This window comes from Cataglyphis hispanica, chromosome 2, assembly GCF_021464435.1.
Source record: "Cataglyphis hispanica isolate Lineage 1 chromosome 2, ULB_Chis1_1.0, whole genome shotgun sequence".
Classification (NCBI taxonomy): Eukaryota; Metazoa; Arthropoda; class Insecta; order Hymenoptera; family Formicidae; genus Cataglyphis; species Cataglyphis hispanica.
In genome coordinates, this window is record NC_065955.1 from 11878365 (window position 1) to 11895787 (window position 17423).

Below are 17423 nucleotides of genomic sequence, written 5' to 3' on the forward strand. Positions count from 1 at the left end.
GAGCACTTTATCTTGTTTTATCTTCTTTAAAGAACAGAAATGTCCTTCTTTTAAGAAAAGAAATTTATTTTACTTTGGAATAGTTATTGTGTATAGAGTTTGTTGCGGGCTTTATAAAAATTTTATTTTTTATTTCTCACAAATTTCATTAATTTCTATGATTAATTTATAACAAATTTATTTTGACTTAGCGTATAAGGCAATATTGAAGAAAAGTTTTCAATTTAATAATGACCAAATATTTATAAGATTAGATTATATTACATGACGTTAATGCATGTGCAAAAAGGCAATTAATCAATTGTGAGTTCTCTCCGCGGATGATGTTTGTGACAAAAGAGTAAATAACTTCTCGCGTTAATTGAAACTTTACACTTTTAATTATCTGTAATTTGCGCGAAAATTCTGTATTTTTCTTTATAAGACTTCTTCACGTTGAATCGCCAATCATGCTTCTTCGAGCGCTTCACCACCCGCGTCTGCCTTTCCGCATAAATTGAATCGAGAGAGCGAAACGACTCGCGATTTCGTTCGATTTGAATCGTAATTAAAATGAAGTACTTTTTCTCGCATGTGAAACGCGCGAGAAACATATCTGCACAGAGATTTTGTAAATTTTGTACTTTTTGTTACTTTAATAAGTAATATGTATATTTAAATATATTTTTAATTAATAATATGTATAATTAAATAAAAGCAATTTTATAAAAGATGATAATATCTTATATATTTTGTGAATTATGTGTGCGTATATAATTGCTTTTATATTTTTACCAGAAAGAGAATATATATGTCTACAATTTATAGAATTTTAAGAAAAATTTTCTTAGAAAAAAGATTACAAATTACAATTAAAATAAAATATATAATAATAATAGCAATAGGCTCAAAGAACAAACAATAAAGGGAAAATTAGTTAAAATATGTAAATTCTTAAAACTGAAATATTTTTAGAATTATTGATCTCACATCTTATTTCAGCGAGAATGTAATGATAAACGTCATGGTTATTCTTAGTACTATTATTAGTAAATTGTTATAACATTATGCATAATGAGATAATTGAGTTAATTTTACGATGAAAAACGCTGAAAAATTTCGGCATGAGTTATGGTTCTGCGCGTCTGGTTTTGCCTTGAGCTCGAATATTTAATCGCACTGCAACCTCATTAATCGCGATCATGTGATTCGAAATAAGATAAAAAAACTGGTCGTACCGGATTAGAGCGCAACGGCGAACAGCACTTGATAGTTCGCACTTTACGCTTGATATATTTGGACAACAACTTGGCTACACCTATGACTTAATTCGAATAAACATTTTCGAAACGTTACCGTTATTGCATAATCATCGTCGCTTTTGAACGAGATGCCGTAAGCAAATTTCCAGAATTAATTCTATGCCGTCTTAGTATTCTTACGCATATTTAAACGCGCCCATTCCAAACCAATTCCACTTCCTTCTGACGATGTTTGCGAGTCGAATATTTACGTTGAAATTGCGTGCAGGAATTCGGTCACGAGAAGCAAACGAAGTTTTGCTACCAGAAGTATGAACTCTCTCTCTCTCTCTCTCTCTCTCGCGCGCGCGCGCGCGCCTTTCTTTTCAATATGATTCGCTTACATTATTACGATGACTTATTTATTATACTATAATCGAATTTTTCCTGAATGATGGAATTTATTTTGTTTTCGAATAAGGATAATTTAGTAAATATATATTGGATGTTTAATACAAACACGTTGGTTTGCGAAAGGATATTTACGGACAGAGGATTGCGTTTGCTTATTTCCGTTTTTAAATTTCAGCCGTAAAATTTTAAACCTAATTATATATATATATATATATCGAAGAATTCTCAGAATATATACGCTGTGTGTGTATCCTGGAATTAGTAATCTTCTGGATCACTAATCAAGTAATGATATCTGTTTTAATATCAATGAATAAATTTTGATAGTTGAAAGGGATTTTGCAGATAAGAGCCGATAATACAATCTTGTCTCTCCGATATTAATTTCCGAACGAGCTTTATCTTGACGGATTACTTGTATTTTAACGATGAAACAATCAGTTATAAAGATATTTGCAGATGAAAATAAAAATCGATCCTAAATTGATCAGATAGATTGTCTCGTAAAAATCACGACAAACGCGAAAACATGACGCGCCGTGATATTACACGCGGGCGTTAAACACGTCGATTGGCATCATCATCGCCATAAGTGGATTCCCGATCAGACTCGATCGTTCCAGTAGCGCGCGTGCCTTGGCAGCGCGTTCTCGATCGCGGGGAGCGATTATGCGAAATGACATAACGATGTCAGTCGCGGATGATGTGCAAGGAAGACGGGAGTTCACGGCCAATTGTCGCGTCTCCCTCGATTAATCTCGAAAATTTTGCGGCTCTACCCGCGGAGGTTTACCCACGCGCGCAAGAATAATCGAGTGCATCACCGAGAATAAACCTCGCTTATTATTAGCTGACATCACTGGCGTTATACTAGGACATTATTGTTTCTCCTTCGTATCTTGCTCTCTTCTGTCCCTTTCAAGTCGGCAGGATCCGCGAGTCTGCGACGTCTGTACAAACAATTAACTCTTGTCTCTTGGCAGGCACTTTGCGAAATTTGATGCGAGAGAGTCGCTTGTTTTGTAGAAAAATTAATTCTTGAGAGGTTTCGTGTTAGAAACTGGACAACTTTTGTGGCGATAAAAAGTTTATCATACAAATTAATTACAAGTAAAAGTATTCTGTATTTAGTTGTGCGTGACATATTGAGAGTAAAAGTCAGTAGAATTTTTATTACGTAATTTATAAAACGATCTAATTGTATATATCTCTTCGATAATGTCTTCTTCGATGATGTCTTCTTTCTCTATTTGATATTAAAAAAATAAAAAATATATAGATTAGATAATGTCAAGGAAAAGGAATTTTAAAATAATATAATATCTGCAAAATGATATATATATATATATATATATATATATATATATATATATATATATATATATAGATTTTATTGGTGAATAAAATAGTAATCAGATTGATTTTTGAGAAACACGAAATTTTTGCATGCTAATATTTTACGAATTAAAAAAAAAAAAAAATTGACAAGAGTTTGCTTTGGTCATCTGACGTAATTCCACATTCCGCGGCATTAAATGTCACTAATGCGACAATATCATGTCGTTAAGTGGCGATTAAAATTCAATGCGCCATCCGTCGAGGCGAAGATAAAAATGAGAAACTCACCGTGGTGAATTCCCGATGCGTTACGGTGGCTCGTTTACAGTTACAGCGCATTATCCTTCAGTTGGAACGATTTTCTTTGAGGAACACGTCGCATCATCGATCGCGTTACGATGACGAGGAAGAGAAAAGCGCGATTGAAAGGCATTCCCTGGATTTGCGATATATTTTGTCGAGTTGTCGAGAATATCGCTCGCTTCTTCGCTCGCTTTATCCTCGAATCAGAGCGGCCAGCTAACCATTGTCCATCAAAGGTCAAAGCTCGCCTTTGCATCACTTTGCGTCGCAGATTCCCGTTGGAAGTCTTGTTTGAACTTTGGACAAGCTCGAAATACTTCGCGCGACATTTGTTTCGCTTCGGTAACGTGTCACTACGCTTAATAGTTTTATTACCATGCAAACAAGTTGCTGTTTATCTTGAAATGCCTCTTGATACCGTTCGTATAACGGAGATTGTAACAAATTTTGCGATAGACCAGTCAGCGAGGACAATCCATGAATATCTTGCCATCCTTCTTACATTCGCATTTCTTACATTCAAAACAACATTTTTTTTTTATTTTATTAGTAGTTGTGAAGAGGCAGAATAAAAAAATAATGATGTGACAGAGGAATAGAGAAAAAATATACTACAGAATTAATAAAATTATGTATGTTTTAAGTGCTTTGTGTATAAAATATAATTGTTTTCAATTTCCGTTTCTTCAAGGAGAGAGAAAAATATTTTAATACAGCTACTATTAATTTCTTCCTGTTACTACCATTCAAGATGAAATGTGGAGAAAAATATTTTACAAGTATATTGGCACACTACAATTATCGGCGACGATTTAAACAGGATATTTTGGTACTCGCTTCTTTAACGTACATTACACATCAATGTCGTATGTGGTAATTCTCCGTAAGCGATATTCTCGGCGATTCACGTGCAAGGTGAGCCAAATATAGCTGTTGATTTGACGTTGAAGAATCCGACGATCGATCGGTCTACAGGTCGATTCTATTCTTTTATATTGGTTCTCAAGTTTCTTCCAAATGAATTACTCTCTCTCTCTCTCTCTCTCTCTCTCTCTCTCTCTCTTTCTTTATAATTCTTTTTCGAATGCATTCAATAAATATGTTTGAACTGAAATGTTAAATAACATGTGACACAAATAACATAATGTAAAAAATATCCGTTGATCGAGTAATGAAGGATAGTGAATGATTCTTTTGTACTATCATCCTGTAAGGGATAGACACCCTAAATACCAACATACGTTATTTATATAAGTTTTTACCGGACAGTTCAGTTTTGCGATTTACCTTGATAAACACGAAAAGGTCAAAGCACATAGGAAAATAGCGTATTCAAGCAATATTCGGCATTTGTTATGTTCAGATATAACGTGCGAGGGAGAGACAATTTTATTATTTATTTAAAAATTAATTTTTTTTTTTAAAGATTTATACGCGCTTTCTGTTTTGATTTGATATACGTGTAATGACTTCTCGTTTTTATTAAATTTGAAATCTTTCATTAAATTGTGACGCGATACGCATGTTCACCTCACGAGACTCTATTCCCTTACTTATATGCAGTCCGCATTGCAAAACCGCAAATGACACACAATCCCGACAGCCTTGAAACAGCCTTGCTCAAGGCTAATGCAACTGTTATAGTCACATTCGTGTTTCTCTAGACCCATACCGGGTGTCGAGGGTGAGAGTTATGTGGGTGACGTGTTACGTTTTATGGATGTGTGATCTCGGCGTAATATCGCGCGATTAATCAATTGAAGCAATACGTAATATGTAATGATCGAGTATTCTAATTCTAACTACCGAGTAAATGAATTAACGTTAATATATAAGAAGAGATAAGCTGTGCTGGAAATTCTCTGAACAATGAATAAAGACAATTACTATTATGAAGACAATACTACCTAATAAAGACAATACTACTTAATTCTAAAAATATTATAAAATTTTAGTTGTATTGTTTAATGAGAAAATTGCATTATATACGTGTTCGTCTTATCTGCACTGTTAAATATTATTTATTAAACGGGCAAAAAAACAGAGAAATAGTTAGGATATATTATCGGTTTTTCAAATGACTTTGAACATACGTGTACTAAATTATTTAAAATTTTACATTTGTAACTAAAACATAAATAATAGCGATTGCTTACAACAAACATTTTCGATAAGGATTAATCTTTTGCTTATAAATATGTTTTTTTTTTTTTAAACGACTCTTTCGATTTCTTTTACGCTTATTCTCAACGAAACGTCAAAGCTCTCACAATACTGATACTAATAACGGCAAAATTAGTTTCAGATACGCATGCCGTATTCATCATATAATTGTGATAATTTATGATAACGTGTTATCGGTTTCACTTCATATCCTGAAGCAGTAATCACGATACAAGCATTTGAGCGTAAACTTTAACACGCCGTAGCTTTTCGCATATACGAATCTGATTGTGCAAAGGTCAAAGCGAAACGAGGTTCATAAGCGGGCTTAATAGAACTTTATAGATACTGTAGATGGGAGACATCGAAACTTCCAAGTTTATTATCTTGAAAAACTAACTCGGTTGCGTTAGTATGAAAGTGTGAAAATTCATAACTTTCTTTGTAAAAACGTTGTATATAATTCAATGTAAATTCCATTTTATTAATTTTATTTTATTTTATTCAAGGATATTTTATCGTTTATAGTTGTGTTTTATCCAAGTTAATCTTATCTATAATTTAAATTTCTAAAGAGAAATAATTGTTATTGCAGTTTCGAGGCATAAATAAGCGTGAAGAAAGAATTATTTTACATTTAAAAATAAATATGTGATATCTAATTAGTAAAAAGTTATATTTAATGTTATCAAAAAGAATTTATAAATTCAATTTTTATTTAAAAAAAAATATTAATTATAATAAATAATAAATATTAATTTTTGATTCAAAAATTAATATTTTTTAATATTGATAAAATCATATAAAAATATTTCAAATAAAATTTCATAGAAAAATAGGAAATTTACATATATATAAAGAAAAATGCTTATAAATAAAAGGAAACTTATAAATAAAAGGAAACTTATAAATAAAAGGAAAACTTATAAATAAAAAGAAAATTACATCTAAATAAGAAGAGAAAGAATTTTGAAAGAATTAAGAATTATAAAATTATCACATTTTCTTATTGGATGGAATTAATAATAAAAACAAGGCTGAAAAAAATATATATATCTAAATTCAAAAAATTTTCAATTTTTTAATTTTATAAATTTGTTCCCAATTCCTGGTGTTTTCACCTTTTCAGAGTCGAGTCGGCAGGTTTGCACCAAGCATTGGCGTATTTGGAGCAGACAGAACGACTCGCTTAAATCGACCATACTGGTGATCTTTCATTTCTGGTATTGCTGATTTTGTTCCGTCCTTGTTTCCTTTGTTCACGATTTTTCTTAGATTCTCTTGGCGGAAAATAGATTTCGACAAAACCATATCTTTGTTTTGCTTAAGAAAGTTATTTGAGATGACAATGAAAAATAACCGATTATTTTTGTCTCTACATCTTCATTTATCATTTACAGCGGTGAGACAGATCTTATAGCAATAATTAATCAGCTGCATTGGAAATTATAAAATTAGTATGTTATTACGGAACTAATAATCCATTCTACCTAAGATAATTTATACACATTATGTCTTCTTAATTTAATAAAATTATCTGCAAATTATTCAATTAGAATCAATTATGCAAAAATATGAATATCAAACTTGCAAAACTTGTTTTGTCGTGCAGATATATGTGTGCACATTTACATGCGCATTCGAATAATTCGCAAAACCCGGAACTTACACACATACTGCTACAACACACACAATTACGGTGAAGATATCGGGTCGTTACGTATTTAATATTTACGTATTTAATATTTTAATAAAAAAAAAAAATGCTACATCGTGCATTAAAAATTGTGCTGAATAATATCCGGCTAATAGAAATCAGCGAATATAATAGGGTGACCGACCTGTTGACACCCGACATAATACCGGGCGTATCGCACGGCTGCCTCATATATATATATATATATATATAGGTAGGATCAACGATCAAATTACATGACGGAGAGGTTGAATTAAATGCTCGCCCGACGTTCTCGCGGATCGAATAATTCTACAATTGGAGCCTGGTTGCTCGGTTTATTGCACGCCGAATCTAATGATGCGTAGAGTCGGAGATAATTAAGCTGCATGCAACGATAAAACCTGCTAAAGATTCTTGTCTCGCAAATTATTTTTTTTTCTCTCTTCCTCACGTTAATTTGCAATTTAAAGCCAGTCACCAGGCTCTCAGTCTCGAGCGACCATACGTCATGCGAGCTCCTCACAAGAATATTCGTCGAAGATCTTAAATCACTTGAGTCAATGGCGGCTTATTATAGAGATTAAAATCAGCTTTATGAGAAAAAAAATTTTAGCACGATAAAAACAAAAGCGTTTTGTTAAAAGAATTTGATATTTATTCATACATGCGAAGTCGTTATGGTTTATTTTTCCAAGTGTAATAGTATAGAACAATAAAAGAGCCAGGAGAATAAAGATGGAAATAATAATAATTTTTTTTTTTTTTTTTCATTTTATTGTATTACTTTATTATTATAAATGCTGTGTATCTCTCCGACACTTTCATAGTCTATATGTAAATCTATAGGCGCATGAAAATATTTTATAATTTATTTATTTCTGAAAAATATGAGACAGGAGTGGAGCAGATATGGCGGATTCTCTTTATGCTAATTTATGCTTCGAAAGTACGAAATTGGCGGGCTGAACTTTCGCTGAATGTAAAATGTAAAAGTCTTGACTTTTGACTTTCGTGATGAAACAAACGGGCACGCAACTGCTTCATTAGCAACTTTCTTCCTGGTATCATAATCACTTGAACAAACAGGTGTTTACATTGATGGATCGATAGATTTTTTTTTATGCGAAGAAATGCGTAAATGAGAAACGTGTTTGTTTTGTTTTATGTTTGTTGCTACGGAACAGTAACCCGAATCTATAATGACTTTCTGTATAAATAAAATACGAGGATCATTAATTCATGAAACTTGATGAGCACGTAGATTTTCACAGTAGATTAATCTTCGTATTTTCAAAGAGATATAAAATGTATCGCAACACTAATTTCAAAGTCTTCGCCAACTCTTCGTCGAACTCTGTAAAAATACGAAATGTTTAAAAGGCATGGAGGTTGATGAGAAAAATTAATTATATATATATATATATATATATATATATATATATATATAATTAATTTTTCTAGACGTGTCCAAGTCGTTAAAAAAAAAGAAAAAAAATTTTCTTGCAGTTCATTCAGGAACGGAAATCCGATTGCTAAATTCTGTGTTATTCGATGTCGCATTTCGGGCACGAGTTTCGTCCCAAAAAAACTCGATTCTCTCTATGGTAATTGGCTCGTGACGTTGTCAAAGTTTGCTCCGATCAAACTTTGGCAACCCCAAGCACGATTCCGGCGCTGCCCACGCTGTCGCTCAAGTATTGACTGGTGTCCATCGTTGCGTCCCCGCTTTCCCCCCCTCCTTCCCCTACCCCCCACCTTTGGAACCGGACCACCCGTAACGATAGCATCTCCGTTACGTATGGCTAATGAAATTCTATATCGAGATAATGGTCGGATAATGAGCATCGCGAGCACCGAACGCGCGTCGCTCTTCCGGAAGGAATCCGCGGATTTATCAGTTCCGGCTCGAACGTATAAAATGATAATGGATCGGTGGGGGAATAAATGAAAGAACGGCGGGGAGAATTCTTGATGAGATACGAAAGTCTAGCGGAACTTGATTGGGACTCGACTTTGGCCAGCGTCGAGATTACACTTATGGCAATTAATCTTTAACTGCTATCGCGGCGTATTACATGACTGGACGTCCGAATAGTTACTAAATTAGTTACGTATCGAGATACTAGATACTGGAATCTGATAGTTAATCGTTATCAAGTGAGTTATCAAGTGAGATATCATGTAGTTAAAGTCATGTCGATCATATAAGTACATTTCCCCATCAACTATTACTTTTTGTCATTAAATAAGGATATTATTTAAAATGATAAAAATATTATAAACATTCGAATATGACATTTTTCGCTGTTTTACTGTAATAGGTAAACTGCAGAGATTCTAATTTTTTTCCATCTATATTTATCTCATGTCCACTTTACTTAAGATTATAATTTTTATTTTTTTTCTTGTATGACTAATATTTTGATTTTTTTCCATAAGTATTATCACTTAGCAAAGTCTACACACAGATGAGAGAAAGAAAACAATGTTTTTCAATATAATAATATATAATATAATATATTTACTTAGATCACCGTACTTTTAGCGAGAGCGTACTGCTATAAGAGTTCGCGTGTCGATATATTTTCCTGGGATGCACTCGCCAACAGATGCAATTTCGCTAATGCTTGCTCCTGATAAACCATACGGGAAGATGAATTTTTACTTCGATGCTCGTTCAGAGAAGACGGGATCTTTAAAAATAATTTTACGAAGACTTCACGGTAGCACACAATGCGTTTACCCGGGCGTTTCTTCTCGATTCCGCGCGATTCACCGTCACCGGCGAAATTATTGATCGTCATTCAGAATCGTTTCATTAAAACCTATTTTCTGACGCCGCGCGATTTATTCGCCAGTACCATTCCCGTCGCATTCCGCTCGTGAATAACCGGGATTCAACGGGAAGTTGCTGGAATCCCTGGTTTGGTTATAGCTTTACTTTCGCTCACGGTGCCTGGCGCATTTACGTCATGTTTTGTTCGTCGAGATAAAAACGACCGGTAATTCATTATTGCGGACGCGACGTTTTTTTTTCTTCGCGTTTCTGAACCATTTCTTGAGCGATCAATACGGAATGGAATCTCAATTATTATTTTTATGCACCGTCACACCTTGTGTATAATGTTCAGTATAATGTTCCATCTAATGTTTGATCTAATTTTATTTTACATTAGGTATAATGCTCATGTTGTTTTACTCACGGATACAGTAGTAAAGAAATGATAGTTCTCGACTATCGCGTGACGTATGTAATATATCTTATGTGCACGTTCAAAGGGCAGTTTCATACTTTTTTATCGACGACTGACATAACACATTGCAGTGAATCGATATTATATATTTTATGTAAATAAATACAAAATTAAATTAAATTTTTCTTATTATTAATATCAGTATTCTGATATCTTTATAGGATATCGTAAATTTTATTTTTTCAAATGTTACATATTACTTATGAGAGATTTAATTATACATATTTCATTCATTTACACGTGTTTTACATCCAGCTGCTGTCGGAACTGGAATTGGTAAATCCGCGAAACATCGACGTTGTCACGTGGTCGACGCGACGAGTGACACCGTTAAGCCTCTGGAAATGGAAAACATTACGGACTTATGAGAAGGGAAAAGGGGCGAGGAGGAGGAGGGGGAGGGGGCTCTTTACAGACACGTAATGCTGCATTCGACAAGTCCAAGCGGCTATGATCCTCTTTTCATTCGCGAGAGGACAATGCATCTCGAGCAGGGGAGCCTCGACGAGAAGGAAGTGTAAAACTCTCGTTGCATCGATACTCGGCAGACACACAGGAGCGGCTGAATATTTTTCTTATTTCGTAATCTGGCGACTAGCTATCTCGTCACGTTCTCTCGGCCTGGCGAATGCCTCGACGAAGATCGCGATGGCTCACTTCGGGCTCTCCTCCGGCACGATCAGATGCGAGAGATTCGATGTTGCATAAGAATGCGACAATTTCATTCAAATGCGATGCAATTCGTCGGGCACTTTGAGGAGATACAAGTCGCACTACCATTGCGTAGCAGATCGAATTAATGAATGAATAACTTTTGAAATAGAAATTCATGGAATGAGACACGATATTGTCTGTTGCTAATAAATTGTCATTATATAAATGAAAATAATATTATTAATAGTTTCGAGACACCCTACATCTATTTATCGAACACGAAAGAGCTCTAATTTACGATGATTCCCGAATGAGTATCAGCAGTTTTAGAACACCCTGTAGAGCGCCGAGTGTTGCTACGATAAAAATCAGCGCGGCCCAAACCGGATTACGTGCCGGAGCGTATATTGATAAGTCGACTTTCCAGCGAAATAAATTCGATCGGATTTTCTACGTGAATGATGACTATTGGGAGGAATGATTTTTCCTCGAATCTGCGGATTTTCGAAAGGGATCGTAAAACCAATTTCCGTTTTCTTCGTGTACGGGGATTTTATTATTGCAAAAATAGATTTTAGCCATATTATATAATCTCTTTCTCTCTCCCTCTCTTCTCTTCTTCTCAATCAAGCAACACATTTTGATTTGCTTATCGTTATTATCTCTTAATGACGTTTGATATTGTGCAACCGGTTCTCTTAACCTACTGTCCTAATTCAGGCTCGGCTATCTCGTCGTTTTCCTGTGCAGCGGCACCATTTATTTTTCAGGATCATTATAACTTTCTGCATTGGACATTGTTCTCCGCTTTCCTTTTAATACTAAAACGCCGAAAGGAAAAATAATTATTTCAATTATAATTATTTATGTCGAAGAATTAATAATCGTATTGTTTCAGGTGTGTCAAGATTTTAATAAAACTTTTATTTCGGATTTCATATTGTCAGATTATTTAAATAGAAAAATTAAGAAGTTACAAAAAAACAAACAAGTAGTTAGCTCGTTTTTTTAACAATATGTAAATTTGAAATATTATATAACTATATAAGAAAATGTCGAAAAAGATCATGATTTCTTGTAAGTGTGTAATTTCTTTTATCATATCCCTTTGTAATCAGGTTTTAAATTAAAATTAAAATTCTATTAAAGTAAATTTCATTTGAGAAATTAATTGAGAAATATAATCTTATCAACCTTTTATCTTTACAAAATTTAATTTGCTAAAAGCATTTCTTTTTATATATAATCACTCGTATTTAGAAATTATTAATTCTTAAATTTTCTCTAAAGAACTCGAAATTTTCGCTAAAGAAAAATTATTTTCAAATTGGCAAGATAGTTTACTTATAAAAAAACATGATTTGGGACATCTTGTATGTATATTCAAAAATATTATAATTTAAAATACTCTCATAAAAATACAATTTTATAATTTTAAGCAATAAAATGTCTTTTTTTATCTTTTACATCTTTATATATGTATTTTTTGTCTAATCAAAATTTTTTACATTTTAGATGTATTTTACATAATCTATATCATAATTTTGTATTGTATAACATTTGTTGCAAAGTCAAGCACTGACACGTGCAAACAATGTACGCTCATATAAAACTTTATCAGCTGTTATCAAGATACGTCATTGCGCTATGTCGTATGTCACTTTTATTGCTCTTTTTTTATACAAATACTTCAAGTTAAATAACTCGACTAACATTGCGGGAAATGAAGGTTACCTTGTATTGTTATCCTTTTTTTTTTTTAAAGAATTTAGCTATCTTTCTTTCCGTTCATATCTCACGCTTTGAAATATTTATTTATCTTGAAATACAGATCGCATTTAATCTTCATTTCAATAGAAATTGTCGAGCAACGTTTAATATTGGCTGACACATTCAGATAATATTACAGATATAGTTAAACCGCGTAATATCATTATAGATCATGTAAGCGATATAATCTATGCTAATTATCGTTCATTGTGTGAAACGTTATTAATTATTCCATTTTTAATATTGCTAATTTTCTCTCCTTTTTTATATCAAATATATTTTATTTTTTATTAGATAAAATACATTTTTTTTTTAAGTATACATTTTATTTTTCATTACATACACAGAGTGTATATTGTTTATTCTTAAAAAAAAAAATGGAACGAATATTTCTATTTCTGTTTCTTTAAATCGTTTGTAATGTAAAACTGATCTTATAAACTAAAACATACTGCTACACGCGCACCTATAAAACGCTTAATTGACGTCAGTTACAAAGATATTTTTAGCTTCTCGTTACAGCGACTGTTCACAAAAAAGACAATATTTTTTCTTTTTAAATTGTCATCACGTTCATTACATTTCTTCAAGATTATTTGTATAATTTTCATTGATCTGAGATATATATATATATATACATATCCGTGTTTTTTCTTTCTTTCTTTCTGATTGCCACCCACTGACATTAGCTATATCGATATTCCGATCCCCTTATAACGATAAGAAGGGGTTGCGATGATATTTACGATAAGGCAGTTCTTCAGGGCTATGTGGGCGCCACGGGAATGATGGGCGTTGTGCATGTTGGTTTATTTTAAACTCATATCATCACGCATTATTCGGTACGCCATGAGTCAATATCGACCTCCGCCTCGATCTCGCTCGTTTATTTAGATATCCATAGGATGAGTAAGGAAGGAACGATATAGCGAGGAGAGAAGATAGATTATAGCGGGGCGATTTATTTGAATATTTTATCATAAATTTCACGTTCGCGAATTTTGCAAAATTTTCCAATAATTCTCCTACGCGCAGCTATCAGTTGAGAGAAAATTTCTATATTATAGTTACACGATTAATTATAATGTGCAATTTATTGTTGGATTATTTTATCATTTTTTTGTCGCACCATCAAATTATTTGCACATATTATGTAGATTTACATTACTTCGCCGACTAATTTATTATGTACAGTCAGAGACAGTAGGATATTTAAATCACTGATAATATCAATAATAATATATACTTTGCACATATTATCATATCAAAGAATAATTTATATATCACTAACTTGTATGCAATTGAAGTTTCTACGTCATCGAGCGCACAATCAAATGCGTATGTTACGCATGTGTCAATGATAAAATGTCAACTGTACACGATTTCATCCGTAAACCGAGATCAATAATAATAACGTTATCTGCCCCCTGACACGTGCTGCGAATCAAAATTGTAACCGCGCGGTTCCAATTAGTTGTCGAAATTCGAGCAACTCGCCTACAGCAGTCCTTTCTGTTGAAATGTTATCGATTCTATGCACCATCAACCTGTTCACCGAATTCCCCGTATGAAAGCGCGCCGGAAGTGCTCTTATCGGAAATAAAAGCCGAACTCGAATATTAATCTTCTCGTTTCATTAATAAGATATATATCGGTCAAGGGCTCCAACGGTGTCGTTTTGGATTCGTCATGATTCATGGACGTTCTCGTCTTTCCAACTGAAATGCTGATCGCGCAGCATTATGCATACGCGCCAATTTGTCTTCATTTGCATTAGACGGTATATATGTCTTCCCAGGAAGTTCTTCCTCTCTCTCTCTTTCTCCTTTGTACTGTGCGCACATATTTTGCGTGAAATGCGTCGCCACACGAAAGACACGATCTATGCATCTTCGGGAAATGCAAAATGTTACTAAAAATAACGGAGAATCGTCGGAGATAATTTACTTTTATTTCGACGATAAAAATTTTCGAAGTGTCATTTTTCTACTCTAGTAAAGCACAGACTCCTCGTCTTTTATGCTTTCGAACGTTACTTTCCTTAAGTATACGAGTTATCTTAGAATGCATTTTCCTTCCAGTATGTACTTGCTGTTCAATAGAATTCCTTTTAACTTAGACTTTTCATTTGAATGCGTAATTTATTTTTTCTCACATTGAAAAAAAAAAGATATTAAGATATTTAGAAAAAATTATAAAAAGCTGTTATATAGATGATGATATTTTTAAGATAAGTTTATATATAATATTAATTATTATATTAATATATTATATTATATTAATTAATATAATAATATTAATTATTATTAATATATATTAATATACTATTAATATAATAAACTATTATAAAACAAGACTACTGCATTTTTTTAAATTTAGGACAGAATATAATCATTTTTTATATATCAATCGTTTTTTATCGCCTTTTTCAATTAAAAGTTTAAGATATATTGCATGACCTTTTAATAATTAATAATTAGCAATTAGTATACTTTAAGCAACAGTGAAAATATTGTCTCTGATATAAAGTAGCATGCGCAGATATCAATCTCAAGTTTTATCCGAAATGTTTTTCTATCTTTGCAGAGAGGAAGTGCAGGAGCATACAGTGAGATGGAATGCGAAGTTCGAGTTTTTATGCAAGATGAGCGCCAATGCATCCACAGGCGTGCTAGATCCATGCATTTTAAGGATATCCGTGAGAAAGGTGAGAGCAAACTTACTTTCTGTTTGAGCTGAATAGATGAGCAAGTCCGGGTTGAGAGTACAGTCTGAAGAGAGAGATATGGATTGTTCTCAACTTTTAGTTTTCAACATTTTACTTTTTATTCACTCTCTTGTGCGTACAAAATATGACAATGTAAGAGCCGACGCGCTGTAAAATAATATAATCTTACATTTGTTTGTGTGTTATTTTAAATATAAAATTATATTAAAATGAAACGTTTTGTAAAGAGAGAGATGGATGAGAACTTTAAATATTTGAATAATTCCATTATTTCGCTAATTCAAACAAATACGAATATTCCCACAAATATGAAATTTCCTTGATTTGAAGCGTTCGAATCAAGATTATCTGAATTTATCGGAATTCGTACTTTTCAGAATTAATTTAGATTGTGCCCTCATTCAGGAACATCGTGTTTTATCACAAAAATGTTTTTAGAAAAATAATTAAATTATTTTTCATTAATTTTCTTTACATCGCAGGAATTGAAAGGAGGCAGATCCTTCCAGAAATTGGGTTTCACCGATTTAAACCTGGCCGAATTCGCAGGAGCTGGTCTCTGCCGAAGAAGATGTCTTCTAGAGGGATACGACGCGCGACATCGTCAGGATAACTCCATGCTGCGTGTAGCCATCAAAATGAATATGCTCTCTGGAGATATTCTGTTTAAAGTGTAAGACGCAATTTGTCTATCTGAAACAGCAGCTTAGCTAACATTTTTCAACATTACGCGAAAATTAATGCCTCAAAGAATTCTTTGAAAATCTCTGTTATAACAGAGATATGTATCCGCAATCTATAATTCCCATAAATATTGCCATCACAACATTTTAAGTAATGTTAAATAGATTTAAATGGCACAAAATTTTTTAAATCAAACATTTTTTAAATTAAGCCGCTATTCTACTAAGTTAATATTTAAATAGCATCTTAAAAAAAAATTTCCAGTATCTTATCTTTTATTTCTGCTTTTTTTTTTTATAATGCGCGAAAGCGAATTGTACGTTCTATGCTTTAGTTTCTGCTATAACGATATCTTATTAAACGCCTTTGATTTCTCTTGTCTCATCGTACAGAATCCTTTGGTTAACCGATCGATAATTATATCCCCAGACCTTCCCCGTCATTAAAGCAGACACAGCTAGCAGTGCCTGGGGTGCAAGGTGTACCTGGCGTTACCGGTGACGAGGTGACAGTATCCGAGAGATGTACTACTCGAGAGGATTACGTGTCTACCGGCTCGCTGGCGGGAAGTATAGCTAGCGCCAGTAGCGGTTTTGGTAGTCTTCCCAAAAAGAGGCCCGCACTCTTCGCCTCCGGTACTTTGCTCGTTTCTTTTTTATATTATTATTATCTATATATAAATTATTTGTAAAATTTTGAATTATAACTGATATACATATAAGAGCACATTTATACATAGTTTTATAAAATGTTAAAAAAATTATATAGACTCCGAAATGAATTGTGGAGAGAGAGCAAAGGGAAAAATCTTTTAAATAATTCGTATGTGATTTAGAACTCCTTAGCGGCACGGAGACGTACGACCCGATGACTATTAGCGAGATCGTACCCTCAGCAATTCCTGTGGAAACTCTCGTGGAAACGCACACGGAATCAGGTCACTCGCGCAACAGCAGCAACACCAGCCAACTTAGCAAAGGGTCTGGCTACGGTTCTTTGAACTCGCATAGCCAACACAGCAGACAGAGCAGTAGCGGTGACAGCGGTCACATTAGGTAAGTCTTATCGCGCGTCTCAATGACACTACGTATTTTTTTACGAATAGTTTTGATATCGTCGCGTTATTCTGGTATACTATTGAATAAAACGATTTAGGAAGGTTTATATTGTAAGAGAAAAAATTCTATTGAAAAAGAATGTTGAGCGTAATCAACGAG

The 17423-nt window shown here is 33.3% G+C and overlaps 1 protein-coding gene across 5 annotated transcripts in view; it reads left to right on the forward strand.

The window, feature by feature from the left end:
- LOC126858908 (protein FAM102A) overlaps window positions 1–17423 on the forward strand; it is a 59316-nt gene that overhangs the window by 32714 nt on the left and 9179 nt on the right. For all 5 annotated transcript variants that reach the window (XM_050609598.1, XM_050609600.1, XM_050609601.1 and 2 more), the window contains exons 3-6: window positions 15381–15501; window positions 16005–16195; window positions 16636–16841; window positions 17042–17261. In XM_050609598.1, the coding sequence (XP_050465555.1) occupies window positions 15381–15501; window positions 16005–16195; window positions 16636–16841; window positions 17042–17261 (738 nt within the window). The remainder of the gene's footprint in view (window positions 1–15380; window positions 15502–16004; window positions 16196–16635; window positions 16842–17041; window positions 17262–17423) is intronic.